We start from the raw sequence: 18,921 nt of genomic DNA, 5'->3' as shown, positions 1-18,921 counted from the left end.
TTATCCTCGGCGCCGGATCTAGCTTGCACATTATTCCTATGGGAAAATTCCTTAGTATCAATCTTTTGCGTCAATTCTAATTAAATTGTAACCGTTTTTTACTTGATTACCGAAGAAGAGTAACGTCACAGAAAAGATATTACAACCAGTAGTTGGACTTCATACTAGAGGTCGAAACGCGAGCTATACCTACGCTCCTTGAACATGGGGTGATCGTAGGGTGAAGACAGTCGCGACTGTGCCGCGGTGACGAACGAACGCACGGTGTATTAACAGAGTAAAGTGTATTAATAGTATTAGATTTTTTTAATTATGACCAGTAGGAAATACTGTGCCGTTTTTGGATGCATGAATTCAAAATTATCCCATCCAGAGATAACTTTTTTTAAGTTACCTGGAAACTCTGAAAGGTTAACTTTAAAATAAATTTACTTATTAGTAGGTAGGTACATAATCTTGTATTTTTTAATGGATAAGGTATTTCCTTTTATCTCCAGAATAAAGGTAGGTATCTGGATTAGTAAATAAAGTGAATAGAGTAAAGGAAAGTGATTGACACGATTGAAATATGTAGCTATACGCGGTTCATGAATCACGATACAGTAGGTACGATAAGCTTGTATTAAAACCTCGACTGCTTGTACAATGTATTGTGTGACTGTGCTCGGATCATTTGTGTTTTGTTACCCGACTGCGGCGAAGCCCAAAGGAGGAGTATGTGTTTGAATGTTATGACTTGTTGTTGTATGCGGGCGACGGGAGGAAAGGACTGCGCGGGTGTGAAGTCGTACGCGCTGGGCATCGTTACCCCCCTCCCGGACCGCGCCGACCTTCGGGAGTGTTACGAACAAATTTGCCAAGCACACATACTGATAAATGATATGTCATTAGACTCGTCTAGATAGGCCGAGTGTCACTGGGTAACTTAGTTCTTAAAAAATCAAAATGGCGGATTTTATGCACTTTAATGTGCAAGCTCATAAAACTTTTGCTCAGCTTGGCATTGGTGACAAGAATTTTAACCGACTTCCAAAAAGAATCGTATCGTATTTACAGCGATATTTCCGTCATTTGTAAACCGTTTCTTTTTTGTTTGGATGAATATTCTTTCAGGTTAGTCCCATTTTTTTTTATGTCAGGATCTGATAATGGCATCCTAGAGAAATCTAGGGGAACTATCGTATCGTAGGGACAATTAGTGCGTTTGTTCATTGTTTCATTATCTATTTTAAATCACTACAATTTCATGAAGGTATTTATCTTTTTTTTTATTTGTTCACGTAGTGTGGAGGTAATACCTAGATGGCATCACCGAAATAAATATGTTTAAGAATACGACCAATCCTTCAAGATCATTGACGTAGTATCAGCCTTAATTAAATCAACCAATCAAAAAACACGCATTTTTATTTATCACTTCCCATTTTACTACAATTTACAAAGTATTTTATTTGTTTATATAAAAAAAGTTTATTTACAATCACAAAACTAAGTGGAAACACAAAGTTAGCAAATGTAATTAAATTGCTGCATGCGGGCAGCCCTATGACATGTTTACGTACCGCGCGGCTGTAGGTATTTATTTCAAAAATACGGCCGAGTTATTATACTGCTTGTAATATCTTTACTGTGGTAACGTTCTGCTCTGTAGCTATGTATATGTAATATATGTATGTAATATAAGTTGTCCTAAATTTTGTTCGAGCTCATAATCAAACCCAGGACCTTTTCAGCACAGCATTCTCAACTGTTGTCCATGAGTAGAAATAATAATAATAGGGTTCAATTGCCTCCTTACAGAAAAAACGATGTTATTGTACATATTAAGGTAGACTATGCGCGATTAAAATTACTAATTCTTAGGTTTCATTTGCTAAAGATAAGCACCAACATAGCCGCGCCATTGGTGGTTTTTCATGGAAACGTATATTATTTATAGGTAGTATTTATTTACTACTAGCGCCATCTTCGTCATTTAGATGGCACTATTTTGTTAGCAGACAAAAGATGGCGTTATTAGGTTCCATTAGTTCACGACACACAAAATAGATGGCGCTGTCTAAAATGCATCTAACCTGAAAGTCACATTTGTTTTTTTGAGATTCTTAATCAATTGTATACATGTAGGAGTCGACATTTTATTTATAGTGTTATACCTCAGACTAATTACATAAGGACCTGCTTCGCTAGACATTACCCCTCTGTCAAAATTTATGATCAAAGATCTAACGCGTTTATAATAAAAACTCTAAAGAACTGACGTTTCATCGTTTTAATAGTTTTTGTTGAAAGTGAAAGTGCCTTTTTGTTTAGTTTAATAGTGTAAAAAACGGTTAAAAACTTCTAGTTCACTAAAATTTGAAGTTACGTTCCATTTGTATGTATTTCTAACATAAGTTATTTATATTTAATTTGTAATAAAACAATATCTAAAAAATCTATTCTTTAGTGGAACAGCAAAACATCAATCAAGTAATCGAATACTCCGTGTAACAGACTGAACCACGACTAAACGATGTCTTTGTCAAAGCTGTATTAATGCGTGTGAAAATTATACGTGTGTATAATTTATATAGTTATGTGTAGTATAAGGACACAAACAATATTTTTTTTAAATCGTCGTTTATTAAGGAGGTCCTCCTTAATAAACGTGATACGATTTTGTTCGTGAATTGTGCGATACGATACAAGTCCTTTTGTAATTAGTCTAAGGGTTGTACAGGCACTAACCTCAGCATGCACGTAAGCTGCACGTCGTTCTGGTAGCGCATGAGTGCGGACGCGCCCTCCACGCGCACCGCGTTCACCTTGTCGCGCAGCGTCGCGCCGCAGCCGCCGCAGCGCTCCTTGAGTATCGACAGGATGTTCGGCTGACGGAGGAACGCCACCACCTGCGTCATAACACCAATATTATATATGCGAATGTAGAAGCAAATGTTCAGATTAAGCGGAAAGGGGAATGGCCATCGGCACATACAACGCTGGCCAATTGAACCCAGAGATGATAATACGATGTATAATATGATGTATATGTACCTAGTTAAATAATTGGCTTAGTAAAAGTATGTTTCTTAAAGAAAAACTTTTTTTTATCACTCTTCTAAGGCAAATTGTTCAAAATTTGAAGCTGAATTATTTTTTTCTGTAATCAACAAGCTTAATAAACAAATCAATCATAAGTCTTTAAAAAACTTAGTCTGTATGGTCAACGATTTTATAGCTTGTCCCCGTTGTGGACAAGTTATAGATGAATAAAAAATATCTTAAAACGTTGTAGCAAACTTTTTTGATAAAGTAATTATATCATTATTAAAGTAGAATTATCAAGATTTTTTTAGATATGAGTAAACTGCCGGGTGGTTAGTGTAGGTCTGGGCCGGGGATGGCTTTTTCCTTTGACAAATACAAAGTCCCGCACAGGGGAGTCACACCACAACCAGTGTAGCAGGTGTCCTGTAGTTTTAATACATTCTATTAGAAATCGCCGGTGACACCGGTCCACACGCTACAAAACGCTACTTCTATCTTTAGTTGGCGGCGTTAATAGTTGTAGTATGGCTTCCGTGTGCGGGGATATTAAGATTGGATCTTAGTATTCGCGCAATGAGTTAACTCGTAGAGAGACGTTTTCGATTTCGCTGCTATTGGTCGAAAATGTATGTCTCCCATTACAATCCTAGACCTGTTGGAAACATGGATGATATGACGCGTTTCCAAAAAAGAAATCTAGAAAACAAAGAGTTCTTGCGCGTATGTCTCAACAACATGCTATAGTCCGCATCAACTAACTAGTAAGCTTGCAAGTTGCAACATAACAAATTGCTCAGTTAGGTATAATAATAGCCCCGCTGGGACCTTTTATGAAAATTGCAAATTAATCCATCGTCTTCAGGGCGAACCAAGTATTTAGTATAAATTTTAGACGAGAACGAGATTATTAAACGTAGACGAGTATATTTTTGGCGTTCTTAGGGAGTGATATTATACTTTGATACAGACATTGGTTTCCCACATAACAGCAGCTGTGTTCCATGAAATATTACCAGGAAAACATACCAAAACAGTATATAGGTTTAATTGTCTCACCTTATCATTATAGGCAACAGGTATGTCGTGTTGCATGTGATGTGGATACATGTCCGACGTTAGCACCGGCGGTCGCGGCGGCGGAGTCGGCGCCTGCACCAAACATTCCCTTCATTTACATGGCACACGACTTATACATCGCTGCCTCAATAGACATCACTGCGTCCTCGCCTGCGTAATACAAGGGCGCGGTGGTTTCATGGGGAGCGAGAGAAGTGGGCGAAAGATTGCTTCCTGCCTTCCTCCTCTCCCCTCTTCCCTCTTTACTCCTCTTTCCCCTCTGTTGTTTTAGCCCGCACCCTTGTATTGCGCGGGCGAGGATATAGTTGTGCGGTAGGTAACAGTAAGTATCAACTCATAACGTAAAGCAATTCACATATAGCAATAACATTGTTGTCATTTGGCGAACAAATTTTTCACTTAAAATACAATATTCGAATTTACTTTATTCTATAACTTATAAACCCTTGTTGCAAGCAAACAAATCCTTTATAATAGCCACTTCAATATCGTACTAATGACATTTTTACCATACCTTATATCGTCCAGTTGCAAAATCAAATAAAACAATAGAACATAGAACTACCAAAGAGCAACAATTATAGATATATATAAAGATATATAGATAGCGATTTAGCGTTCCATTACGATGCCGTATAGAAACCGAAAGGGGTGTGGATTTACATCCTCCTCTTAACAATTTAGCCAGCTTCCATCTTAGATCGCATAATCACTTACCATCAGGTGAGATTGTAGTCAAGGGCTAACTTGTAAAGAATAAAAAAAAGGTTACTAAATAATAGACTATAATATGCCAATAAAACGATCGTGCATGTAAAAACAATTATACCACAAAAAGTACCTCTAGAAAGATTAAAACAAGGTGCGGACAAACAATATAAACATGCTTCCACATAAAATATCTAGCAAATAAAATTAACAATGAATAACAAATTTATTTGTTATACTAACGGCTGAGAATATTTAGGAGATATTGACTCTAGAAATAAGTGCGCGATAAATATCAAATTTGTCATTCACTGCCTATAGCGAACTTCTGCTATGTAATTCAAACTCAAATTTGAATGAAATGAATTCAAAAAGCAATTATTTAGAACCTATGCTTTCCCAAATTGCTTCATATCCGCGATTTTTTGGGTACACACTACACATATCGCGATAACCCAAATATTCGCGTTATCGTGATGAGTGTGGCTGAACTAAATTGCAGTTCATATTCATTTAGTTTCGCAAAATAATGCCCGATTCTATAACACCAGGATAGCACAAGATGCAAAACAATATGTCAAACAAACAGTGGTGTAACTATATTTCTTAGACCAGTGGCAAATTCTTTGCCTCGAAAAAAATCGTCCTATAGTAATTTTTATACGTTAGATTACTTCTGAGCTCACGATCTCTAGGCTCAAGGACATTTTACCAGCATTATAACTCTCGGCAAAAATCAAAATAAATAATCGGCAAACAATCCATATAAATGCGCAGAAGTCGATTTGTCGGTCTCTTTGGTAGGACAAAGGGAACGCGGGGTAATACAGAGCGCGCGCGCGCCTGCTATTTGTAAATCAGTCCGCCTTGTCCATTGTCTTAAATCGTGTATCTGCGCGAACTTTCCCCCACTACGCCGCTTTTTGTTCAAGATGTTTGCCGAGCGCTGTACAACTTTATAGTTACACCACTGTAAACAGATATGCAGCGCTAGGAAGCTCCACAAAAGCTCGTGCTAGTCTCGACCTGGTCGGGCATTATGGGCCGTCTCCGCGGAGGCAGCAGCGGCGAGAAGGGGCCGGCCTGCGGCGCGCGCGGCAGCCGCGGGTCGATGAACGTCGTGCGACGCATCACGTGGTCCACAAAGAAACGCTGTTGGATACGCGACACTACAGTTCCTTTTTACTACTTTTAACGCTAAGTTTACACACTTTGGATGAAGATGCAAGCATTTATTTGGCTAGATTTTTTGGAATTTGAACAAAATGCAAAACAGTCGCGGGTCGATGAACGTCGTGCGACGTATCAGGGGATCCACAAAGAAACGCTGTTGGACACGACGCGAAACTACATTTTCTTTTTACTACTTTCGAGGCTAAGTTTACACACTTTGGATGAAGATACAAAGTTTTACAAACTTTTCTTTGGCTAGATTTGTAATTTTTTTTGGAATTTGAGAAAAATGCGCAGCAGTCGCGGGTCGATGAACGTCGTGGGACGTATTAGGTGAACCACAAAGAAACTCTATTGGACACCACGCGACACTACAGTTTCTTTTTCTTTATTTTCTGTGGTTTCTATGCTAAGTTTACGCACTTGGAATGAAGGTATAGTTTTCTACAAGCTTTTAAATGGCAATTTTTTCGTTATTTTAAAATAATAGCCTCTAATGTCTAAACGATTCAGTTGAAATTTTGCATATACACGTTTAGTATGTGTCCTTGCTAAATCATTGTTGATTGCTAAGTGACGTCATTCAAAATCAAACATGGCGGTTGTTCCCATGGATAGGTTTTCTATATTCTGTGGTAGTCCCTCGCAGTAAAGAAATTGCTGACACGGATATAAGAGAAAAGTTAAAAATTAAGTTTCTATAAAACAGTTTTGTTGAATTATTAATTTATTCTACTCGACGTCATAACAAATGTTGGGTTTTCCTCACCTTTCCATTTCTGTCCAGCTTGGAGTCCCACCCCAGGGGCAGTTCCCGCTCAGTCTCGCTGAACATGTTGACGAGCGCCACCAGGTCGCGGTTGTGCTGGTAGCGCTCGAAGGAGGCCGTGTCGCGCCGTATCTTGGATATCATGTGCTTCAGGGTCGAGTTGCAGTTGTACAAAGACGACGCTTCCTAGAGGAAACTTTTGGTCAAAAACTAGTAAGCACGACTCTCAAGTGAGTGCTCGCCTACGTAATACAGAGGTGCGGGGTATCATGATGACAGAGTTGAGCGACAGAAGCTAGCGGCAATACTTGCCGTCAATTAAATAAATGGAATTTGAGCCTGCCGCTCGTTCGCTCGCTTCGTTCTTTCATCATCCCCTGCGCAGTCGAACACTCGCTTATTTGGAAGGTTCTCAATTGTCCAAGTCTGTAACGTATTTTTTTTGATATTTCCTAAGGGATACCTTGAGGAATCACGTATGTATTCAGTTGCCAGATTCTTTAACTTCGTTAGAGACCTTCAAAGTTTGATCTTTAACGGTGTTTTTTAAGGTGACTTGCGACTTAGACATAAATTTACACATTATGCCGATGACGGTTAAGAGTCTGGATTTTGCTGCTTGAAAACGACTACATTCCAAAGCTACCATAGTCAAAACTCCATAATTGACTACCGTACTTACCTATAGTAAGAACAAGGTCTAACAAACTCAGCCTTACCAAGCCAGCAATTCAGCTCGGCAAGTTACCAAGTTCCATTATCTCGGAAATATCGAGCCAATCTCTCTCTCTCTCTCTTTCGAGCCAATACAACGAGACAGAGAGCGATATTTAGGCTGGTTTTATAGTCGCGTCGGCGAAGACAGACGAAATGTATGAACTCCTAGAGAGCGTTTCAGAATAACGCGTTGCTATCAGCGCGTGCGGTGGTCGGCGCGCTATACGCTGAGCTGTCATAGGCCGTACAGACTACTTCAGTATTTTAGTAGAGTACAAACAATTTTTGAATTTACCGCCGAAAAATCGTTCGTACTCGACTAAAATACTAAAGTAGTCCGAACTAGGCCTCAGCGCCGACGGTCAGCATGACTTTAAAACCAGCCTTAGGAATCGGCCGCAATTGATCGATCTGTCTTCAAGAGTTGTTAAGTGAACATGTGTGAATATGTCGTGGCGTGCTTGTGTGAATGTCGTGAAACGTCTCACCAAGTTCATATGCAGTATGGAGTAGAAGTCGGGGCGCGCGAGGAAGTCGGCGGCGGGGTGCGGCGCGGCGGGCACCTGCCCCTCGGGCGAGCGCGACGAACCGGCGGCGGGGGGCGGGGACGAGCTCGCCTCGCGCTCCTCCTCGCCCAGCTGCGTGCGTGTCATGGTGCGCCGGATTGACTGGTATCTGCAACGACAAGGTGCATGCTGCATAAATTTAAGTCGAGGTTACTGCAAAATTCAATTTTTTTTTCAAAATAGTATAAAATCCTACTACTGTTTGGATGTTTTGAAGCGATTTGGCTGAAATTTGGAATGGAAATAGATTTTACTCTGGATTGACACATTTATCCCGAAAAAATCCATGGTTTCCCGAGGTTTGCAAAAACTGATAATATGAATGTTTGTTACTCTTTCATCAACTACTAAACCGAATTAGCTGAAATTTGGTATTAAGATATAACCTGCATTATCCTGGATTAACACATAGGCTACTTTTTATCCCGGAAAAATCCATGGTTCCTGAGGGATTTGTGAAAAATTAAATTCCACGCGGACGAAGTCGCGGGCTTCCGCTAGTATCACCATATGTCCCTAGCGCGTCAAAACTGTCTTAGTACAGGATCGAGTTGTGTGTTCAGGAAGTGGAAAAACTATCCTAACCTATCCTACTTTTTATAAACGCAAAAGTTTGTATGGATGTTTATTTGGATGTATGCTTGGATGTTTGTTACCCTTTAGCGCCACAACTACTGAACAGATTTGGCTGAAATTTAAAACGAAAATAAATAATACCCCGGATTAACACATAGTCCACCTTTTATGCCGAAAAAATCCATGGCGTTTTGCGAGATTTGTGAAAAACTGGGATACTTAACTTAAATTGGGATCACTTTTTGCGGTGATTTTATGGGCACGCAACATATCGAATATTATAATCTTAATGATAAAAATGCATAAAGACCAATTCATCAGCTTGCGTTTTTTAGAGGGCATACCTTTTAGCACATTGTTTTTGAAATGTCGAGTTTTTCCTTACCTTCTATCTAGTTGTCGCCTCTGCACTTCAGGCGCGGGCGAGCGGGGGGAGGTACCGTTGGCGGCGGGGCGCTGCCACGTCGTGGTCCTGTTGATGTGGTCGATGTAGAACACGCGCCCGTGGCTGTCCATGCGTGCTTCCCAACCTGGAATAACAAAAAAATCACATTAACAAATTATGAAAATGGACTATATATGATTTACAACTATGGAATGGATTATCATCACACTTGTAATCCTCCTCTCTCATAAGGAGGCCTGACCCTGAAGTGGGCTGAAAAATAGGCTGACAATGATGATGAATGATTATAATTTAATGTGAATGTGGTAATCTCCTAATTTCTAACTCTTTTAACAGACACGGATGACATAATATAAAGGTTAATCCATATATCATCATAGATACTTTAGCTGAAACTAATAAAATGATTTTCGTGCAAACTAAAACATAGTTAACAATAGGATCGTGGACTTCTGATATAGAATCTAATTTAGAAGTCTGACTTAAGTTTGTTTTGATGTCAGTTTTATTTTGTCAACTATGTTACCGTGGTCAAGAGCTAGCCAGTCGAAAAATTAAGAGTCAATAGATGTTCTTACCTGGAGGTAAAGGTTCTTCGCATTCGATAATTCCGCCAATCATATTAGCAGGAAAATCTCCCGTCAAAGCCATCTGTCTCGAAGCCCGTTCAGGAATCGAAGGTAATCTTATGCCTGCCATATGTCTCAGAGGCGTGGGTGAAGCTACAGCATTTTCGTTGTCATCACAATCGTCAACAGCGTGGGGCCTTCTCAACACAACGTCGTCGGGCGGACCGGCGTGAACTATCGTGAAGTGATTGCTGAACTCGAGATTCGGAGATCTGATCTCCGATGTTCTCAATTCATTCGTAAATTCAACCATTTCGAAGTTTTCTGAATTTTGGACAGGTGGAGGATGTAAATCTGCCGGTGGTAATGGTCTTGGCCTGCGCGCGTGGTGAGTAGGCGTCGGTGGGCATTGAGGTGCCGTCGACCCGGCCAATGCTGCCACTCTAGACAACACCCGAGGATGCGGCCTCAATGGACTATCAGGTGTATCTTTTGAAACAATTGATTTTTGTGGAGAGTGTTTAGGAGTCCCTTCACAACCGAGACTTTTTAAAAGATGCCGAGGTAAACTCGAATGTTTGGGTGTCGAACTGTCGCAAGAATATTTGCGGTTTAATAACAATGTTCCCATACTCGGTAGTGTCTTGTTGGTTTCATCTACCGGTGAATTCGAATGTGACGAATTGCAGGAACTTGTCTCGTTCGGACTACTGGGGACAATTTCTCTACTGGGTCCATCAATGTGGGATGAATTTAAAAAAGCCGTCATCATTGTTGGCGTAGACCGACCTGAATTTTGCCTCGTGAGAGGCTTATGCGGCTTCATCACAGTTATTTCTTTTTCTTCGACTTGATTCCTATTGTCATCTTCGAAGTCTTGTTGACTACTTATATCATTAAGAAACGTATGTTGAGCTTTCTCTTCAGATTTCGCATGATTGGGAGTCGAATGAAAAGTTTCAACAATGTTCTTATCTTTTCTAGCAAACGTTGTCGTAATATAATTGTCTGGACCTATATCTTTTATAAACATAATATTATTCTTACTCACGCTTTGCGTGCTATCAGGTACATCACTTTTTTTCTTATCATCAGTTAACTTAGATAATTTAATAGAGGAAACTGTCGATTCACATAAGCTGCCGTCAGTCTCAGGTGTCGCTAAAGGCGCGACATTTTGACATCCCCTTAAAAAGCTTGCTGTAGAAGACATAGGCGCTTGAGCACCAGAATAAAATTCTCCAGGCCTAAAGTCATTAATATTTCCCTGTAATGTTGCAGAATTCGCAATATTGTTATCTGTAAAAAACTGTTCATCTGTATCTATCAGCTCGAAGGTAAAGGCATCTTCAGGTTTAGAAAGTTTTTTTGGCTTTCGATGCCTTTGAACAATAGGTGGTAAAGCGTGCATTCTTTCTAGAGGTTTATGCGATTGTCTAGGCGGCAACGGAGGCACTGGTGATTTTTGAGCATCGTTTGGCACATTAGCACCTTCGACATCGTAGACAAACTTCATTATCTTGCACGGATTTTGTGGTGACCATATTTTGTAATACTCAGTATCGGGTGAAGTGGGAGATTCGAAACCTATGTTTATATTAGTCTTCTTCTTTACTCCGTTTAATGCTAGACAACTACCGGTATCAACAGGTGGCGGACATTTCTTTTTTACACCTGAGGATGTTGGTTTGCAGTTCAGAACACTCTGAGATTCACTATTTACAGAATGAGATTCATTACTATTACTAACTAGAGATTTACTAGGATCACATTTTATTTGTTCGAGATTCAACTTTTCACTAGACTCTAAAGCGCTAATTGAGCATTTATTAACATTTTCACTAAGATGCTTTATATCTTGAGTCGTGCTAACTAATTCCATTCGAGGAGTATTTTCAGAATTCATTTCAAAGCTTTCATTGTGGTAGGAGAAGGGCGACACTTGCTCGCCGCTCCTTTTTCTTGATATCCCCTCTTTCAGCTTCAGAGGAAGCTTCTTGACAACTTTGAACCTCTTCGGAATCGACGAAGACTCTGCCACACAATCATCATCTTCGCCATTGTAATAGCGAAAGCAGAGGAGCTGTTCACAGTCTGAAATTGCAAATAATTCTTGTCGGTTGAATCTAATTAAGATTTAAATAAATATATTATTAATCCTTTAGTAGCTCTACGCAGCGTTGCCAATTTGTGGGGAATTCCCCAAAATGCGGGAAATTTGAATTCAATTTTGGATTTTTTAAATTCTGCATTTAACAAAATTATTACTTAATAAATAAAAGACTCAGTAAAATCATGCTATTCATTAAATGTTTAACAAAAAGTGTGAAATTAGAAGAGCAATATGGTAAAAGCCCTAAAAATATCAATAAAAACTGCATTGTTTTTGCTTTAAGAGGGAAATATATAAAACTCAGACATATTTTTTTTTCCAATTTGGGGAATTCAGTTTTGAATTTTGGGTAATTATGAAAATAGGCATTGGCAACGCTGTAAATGGCTCTACGCTGTAAATGGACCCGACTCGTCACCGAGAGGTTTGATCTCCGCCCGCTGGTCTACCCCATACCACCACTTCTAACAGTCTTTTCCGAATAGTTGAAGGGAAACAGAAGTCATATATAAAAGATATGGTAAAAATTCTTTAAATAAAATTAAGAGAAGTCTAATTACCTTCATAAGGCTGATTGGGCTCATCAAGCAGCCACATTATATGGCCAGTGTCGCATCCGGTCGCCGGCACGAGCCTGGCGATACCGGCGAGGCTTGCGGTCTCTGTAAAGTAACATAATAAAACGTTATCGCTTTGTTATGACACGTCAGTACTAAACGAACTGTCTCGCTTTATAATAATAATAGATTAACATAAAACGAAAATCCAATTAAAATTAAAATTAAAATCAAAAGAAAAAAAAATATAATTCAAATCAACAAAAGAAACAAAATTATAAAACCCCTACTTAATGCCGGCGGCTCCGAATGAGAGAAACAAAAAAGCGTACAGGTGCAAAGAACTGTAAGTTAAAAAAAAAAAAAATAAACAAAAACAAAGAACAGCGAAACGAGCCTCGACAAACCCTTCCGTTTTTTATCTAACAAAAACGAATGCGTAGGCTGCGCAGTCCGGCGCTGGCGCATCACATATTATACACCAGACATAATCGCCGGATGCGGGAGTCGCCGACACATTTTAAAACGGAATAATCGAAGCCACCGAATTGCCAGTTAATTGGGGAAACAAGGCCATAAATAGCGCGAACGCAAATTGATTCTGCAATACGGTGCATCCACCCGCATCAAAACCAGTGGCGGATTTACAGCCACAAGTAGGCTATTGAATTTTTGCAGCCCCTACTGAACTATGAAATTCGATAGGTACCCATAGTTCGCAATCAATACAATTACCCTAAATTGTGTCAATAAAATTGCAACTTTTAATATTTTACTAGGACTGTACTGTAGGAATAAAATATTAAAATTAAATGTATATTAGTTTATAAATAGTATAGGCGTTTATTAGCCTCCAAAAATACATCAAATAATGAAAAAAAAAATCATCATTACATATTCTTCATTCTTTACGAGTCTCATTTTCTTATTTATTTATACTTTATTTGTAAGTACACCACAAAAGAAAAAAGTATAGTACAGAAGTAGGATACAAAAGGCGGCCTTATCGCTACGTAGCGATTTCTTCCAGGCAACCTTTATTTCTGTAAGATGAAGATTTTTGGGTTAAATATGCCACTCCCTAGAATCCGCCGCCCTAGGCTCCAGCCTACTTAGCCTACTGCTAAATCCGCCACTGACCCAAGCATTACCATATTTCGATTGGGATAAAATATGAGCGGACACTTTACATTTTCCTGCCGTTGATTAAGTGTTTGACTTGCTCGTAAATATTGACCGTGGTGAAAATGTTTACATCAACATTCAACGTAATGTTCGAGCATGTAGTAGGGAGTGAAATATTGAAATATGTTAACAGAGTCAGCTGCGGAAATAGAAGGGCGAGACTTTAGTAGGGTAGAAGGGATAAATCGCGGATTTATGTCGGGATCGTTTCCGTTTGGTAATGATCGCTTCCAAATTCCACAGCTAAATTGGTTTTACGTGATCAATGACTGTCATTATTGTTGAGTAGCTTTTTGTGAGTAGTCCATTTAACAAGACCCCATTTATAGTTAAAACAAATACTGTAGGCGAACTGAAAATTACTTAATGACAGTCATTTCCATAGTTGTTATGGCGGCTTCTTAATAAATGATGGCAAGTTTCCGTGTAAAGATTATGAAACTAAACATTGAAAGTGATACATACGAATACTAAGTCAGTTTATACTATATACTAAAGGCTGTTTTCAATAATCTATCCAAGATTACGGATAGATAACTATCCTCGATTGTCAGTAACAGTCAAACTATCTGTCAGTAGGTTATTGAAGCTTTTCAATAACCTACTGACAGATAGTTTGACTGTTACTGACAATCGAGGATAAGAACAGAAAGATAGATTTTCTTAACTTTAGTAAGCGAAATGGCGGTTAGAAAAGTTTTTAAAACGGCCGTAAGTAGTTGATTAATCCTACTCAGAGCCTTTACACAAGTTACACATCAATCCTCTTTCTACAAAGGCTAACGCTTCGAGCTATGTTGCCTATTTTGTGTGGTTTTCTAGCACAGGCACCTTCACGCCCAAAGGAAGATCTCAACAGTGCTATTGATAAAAAGCATTAAACAATAAACTTGCACGTTTAAAAAATTGATTTGCAACTCGGCTACAGCTTTATATTTAGTTTCTTAGAGAAATCACACTATTGTAGACGCTGGTAACACCATCATGCTCAAAGGAAGATCTCAACATCCAACAATGCTATTGATAAAAAGTTGCATTAAACAATAAACTTGCACGTTTAAAAAATTGATTTGCAACTCGGCTACAGCTTAAGTCAAGGGTTAACTTGTAAAGAATAAAAAAAAAAGCTTTATATTCAGTTTCTTAGAGAAATCACACTGTTGTAGACGGTGGTAATGTAAAGCTCTAATTAATTAGCGCACTTGTTGACAGACAGACGTCTGTACAGCTGCGGCGTGCTGTCAACGACATGTCGGCGGTTGTGACGACACGCGTGACACAGAGGGCGTCAATTTCCGGCGGTGACGCAACATCCGCAAGCTTCCGCAGGATACGGGAACAGATACCAGAGCGACGAGATCAACTGATCAGCTTCCGGATTTGAGATAGCCACAGTACGAATTGGGTCATGCGTATTGTAACCTCAATTGTTAAACGCTAGCGAACGCCCGCGAATTCGTCCAGATTTCAGTTTTTCACAAATCCCGTGGGAACCATGGATTTTTCCAGGATGAAATTATATGCCTATGCCTATGTTAATCCAGAGTAAAATCTATTTCCATTCAGAGTAATCGGTACCGTAGATCCAGAGGGTAATCTCTGGATCTACGGTACCGATTTTGATCATTAGAAAGTCACGTTATGCGTGAGTGTCATAGGCTATGAGTATTTTATCCCCGTATTCTCACGAGAACGGGAACTACGCAGGTGAAACCGCGAGGCGTCGGGTAGGCTTATATACGTACATTATCATAATTATATTCAACATCATAACACCAGATGAATGCTTGATATGGTAATTATTTTAAATCTGGCCTACAATTTGTTTAACTTAAACCGGTTTCAAAGGTCAGTTTGATACCTCCAAGCAAATGCTAGAAGCCAAGTTATATAATCAAACATGGCTACTATTATAACTGGATATTTTTTAATACAAAAATATTCTCGTGCCTCTTTATCATCAACGTACCTCCTTTATAGTCAGGGATCCGAAAAACATTTTTTACAACTTAACAGCCACAATGTCCTACAAATTGCGTGGTACATTATCTCGTTTCGGCGCTCAGAAATTTTCATTTTCTGGAAACTCAGTTAGCTACCAGAATCAAGAATTTAAGTCAATAAAAAAGTTGATTGTATCATCGAGATGAAGCTACTCACGAAAAGTTAACTTGTTAGTAATCAGTTGTAAAAAATGTTCTACGTATCCCTGACTATAAAGATAACCTACCTACTAGTACATACATAAGGAAGAAGAAAAAATTGCAAAGTTCTAACTGTTATTTGAAGGAGAACCTACCTACAAAGAAAATGTATGACTACTATTTATTTTAAATCTATTTTTCAGAAGAATGAACCACCACTTTACAAAAAGTCAACGACAGATATCAAGAGGAAACACATCTCATAGTTAATCATGGAGCTTCCTCGAAACATGGAATTACTGTTGATTTTAGATGCCTACTATACAATATTTAGTTTTTCTGAGAAACACAAATTGGTCTAGTCATAGTTGAAATGTTTGCATAGCAAAGGAGATCAAGGCGTTTCAATCAATTAGGTATCTGTCTATCTCAAGACAATATCTCGAAAACAGCTTGATGTGAAAAGTTTATATTTGGCAGAGAAGTAGTTCATAGTCAAACTTCCGCTAAAAACAGATTTTACCAAAGAGCCAGGACGGAGTTCTAAGGGTGGACAAAGTCGCGGCGTCCGCTAGTGTTATAGATAGCTGTGTAACTAATGAGTGTTCTAGATTACTGCACCATATACAGTAAAAGCCTGCAATTATGATCGCCCTGACAATCGGACAATGTGTCACGGCTCTGCTCATTAGACGGAAGTCCATAGTTAAACTAAACTACGGTCATCTCCCGACCCTCATTCAGCGTTGTTTCTAACGCCTACGACTGTTTTAGCCGCTTTTGTCTGATGTGGTTTTAAGTGGGCCCCTCGCATTCACACGCGCTGTGAGTGACGTCAGACACCTGCTGGGTTATTCTTTAATCCAGTGTCTTTCTGAGGATAAATGTTTTTATTGACGCTTGAAAAAAAATGACGCTTGACAATAGTACTAATAATACCTACCTACGTTAATTTTGAAACTTAATTTTATCTGGTTGTAAATTAATTCGCAGCATATTTTGTACAGAGAAATAAAGAAGACATCCTGAGTATTAAAACAAATATAACATTGACATTTAATTCTTTAATTCAGTGTCATTCTTTAATCCAGGGTTATTCTTTAATCCAGTGTCTTTCTGAGGATAAATCTTTTTATTGACGCTTGAAAATAAAATATGCTTGACAATTGCTTACTTACTTACTTTAACTTTGCAAATTAATTTTATCGGGTTATAAAATACTTCGCAGCATATTTTGTACAGAGAAATAAAGAAGACATCATGCGTGTTAAAATAAATATAACATTGACATTTAACATCTAACGAATATGATCATTTTTTTAACGACTGAGGATGCAAAATCCAGCTGATATAAGACTGGTAACGGTATCCTTAACTACTCCTACTTTGAACAAGCTTATCACTTTAAAAAAAATAATAAATTCGGGGTTTCATGGTTGACAAATCCCGAATTTATTATTTTTTTTAGTTAAATCTTTAAAGTCTAAATCTAAAATCATAATTAAAAAGAACACAGATAGATACAATATATTTTATATATATTTTTTTTATATATATATATATATATATATATATATTTTATCAGTAAATCCCTTATTGAATCCCTATAAGAAACTATTAAAAAGATCGTATCTTTAACGATCATGCGGGTGTGTTAATGAGAGCTGACATTGGAGCGCGCTATCATAAATCGATTATCTAAAGCCCGGCCCCACTGGAACAAGACGTCATATTTATTGTCACCGCCGCAGACATCTGCCACGGAAAGACACGTACAGTTCCATCCACAAACCGCAGTATTTCAAACACTTAAGTGTATCCGTCTCAAAATAACATTCGGTGTTTGGACGACAGGAAACGAGAGTTTAAAGGGGTCGAGTTGACGACAGACCCCCATTAGCGAAGTGACGATTTGACAGCTTCACGAGGTTGTTAGAGGACGATGACGTGAGACTAAATATCTTCACCGACTTTCACACGATTACCAACCGCTGAGCCATGGCTACCCTAGACAATCGACAGCGATGATGGATATGCGGCAGATATAGTATACCAAATAAAGTGAATGAATGGATAAAGATAGTTTGTACCAAGTATCTATATACTTATATAAAAATCAATGCCACTTTTCGTTGTAATTTTATTACTCAAGAACGGGCTCACCTATCCAAACCTAATATTTGGTCTGTCTGTCTGTGGCACCATAGCTCCCGAACGCATGAAGCGATTTCAATTTAGTTTTTTTTTGTTTTGAAGGTGACTTACGGGCGAGTGTTCTTAGATATGATAGAGTGTTTGATGAAAATTGGTTGAGCCGTTTAAAAGTAGTGGGAGGTGAAAGTGGGGAAGAACAACCGAATGTCTGCAAATATACTCGAGTGGGGTCTCAAATAAAAGCGCACTGAAAAAGAATTTTGATGACTTGATCGAAAGTGTAATTAATAAATTCATGACGTTCAAAAAATTCTATTTTGTGTTATTATATGTACATATATTTACTTTATTACAATATACCCAAGTGATTCTTATGATACAGTATAAAACGTCATGTATACATCAATCGCCGTATTCGATAATGTTACAGCGTCGCAACATCGTTGGTTTCCATGGAAACTTCGTTGTTATTGTTATTTTAATTTTGTCACATAAAGTTCAAATTCGAATAATAGAATTTCATCGACGAGTAAAAAAGCGGAATCGTAACCCCTATGAGGTCGCAACTAAAGTTAACTTACTAGACAATTTGAATAAAATCGCAGTTGTCATGTAGATCTTTAATGACACACTAAACCTATAAAAACAACATTTACGTACCCAGAATTTAAATTACGCAACTGTAACGGCGTCGTACGCTGTTGTAAATGTGGGAGACGCAAAGTCTGTTGAATTCGTTAATGTATTCACACAACAGTTTTATGTATTTCAAAGCTTCGCCCTAAAGAATACTTGGGACAAAATGCAAACGCTTTTTTTAAAATTCCTTTCCATTCATTCCCCGCCATTAAGGGCCGGTTAATTTTACGAGTGTAGACCACTTAAAATTCCACGGTGCGAACACAAATCGTACCGGAAATTAATAAAGTTAAAACAAAACAATTTACTGCACTATACCATCTATAGTTTAAGAAACAATCGAAAATTGTACATATGCACCCACTGTTCCGATTGGCTTTGCTTTTGTTATGTTTTAATTACGTGCCACCTTTATATATTTACAAATATGGTCTAGATATAAATAGTTGTCATTATCATCACCATCAATCACATAGGCCTTTTGTAGGGACTTCCAAATATCACGATACTGAGCCGCCTGCATCCAGCGAATCCCTAC

The 18,921-nt window shown here is 38.5% G+C and overlaps 1 protein-coding gene across 4 annotated transcripts in view; it reads right to left on the bottom strand.

The window, feature by feature from the left end:
* LOC112043789 (E3 ubiquitin-protein ligase HECW2) overlaps positions 1-18,921 on the bottom strand; it is a 137,250-nt gene that overhangs the window by 69,427 nt on the left and 48,902 nt on the right. For 2 of the 4 annotated variants that reach the window (XM_024079367.2, XM_024079393.2), the window contains 8 exons: positions 12,265-12,366; positions 9,601-11,685; positions 9,002-9,146; positions 7,963-8,149; positions 6,758-6,943; positions 5,842-5,967; positions 4,087-4,179; positions 2,731-2,891 (listed from right to left, as the gene is read on the bottom strand). In XM_024079367.2, coding sequence (XP_023935135.2) covers positions 2,731-2,891; positions 4,087-4,179; positions 5,842-5,967; positions 6,758-6,943; positions 7,963-8,149; positions 9,002-9,146; positions 9,601-11,685; positions 12,265-12,366 — 3,085 coding nt within the window. Of the gene's footprint in view, positions 1-2,730; positions 2,892-4,086; positions 4,196-5,841; positions 5,968-6,757; positions 6,944-7,962; positions 8,150-9,001; positions 9,147-9,600; positions 11,686-12,264; positions 12,367-18,921 lie in introns of those variants that run through there. The other 2 variants (XM_024079385.2, XM_052881801.1) reach the window with 2 other exon arrangements.

Source organism: Bicyclus anynana, chromosome 5 (genome assembly GCF_947172395.1).
Source record: "Bicyclus anynana chromosome 5, ilBicAnyn1.1, whole genome shotgun sequence".
Lineage (NCBI taxonomy): Eukaryota > Metazoa > Arthropoda > Insecta > Lepidoptera > Nymphalidae > Bicyclus > Bicyclus anynana.
This window is presented reverse-complemented; position numbering and strand designations above follow the sequence as displayed.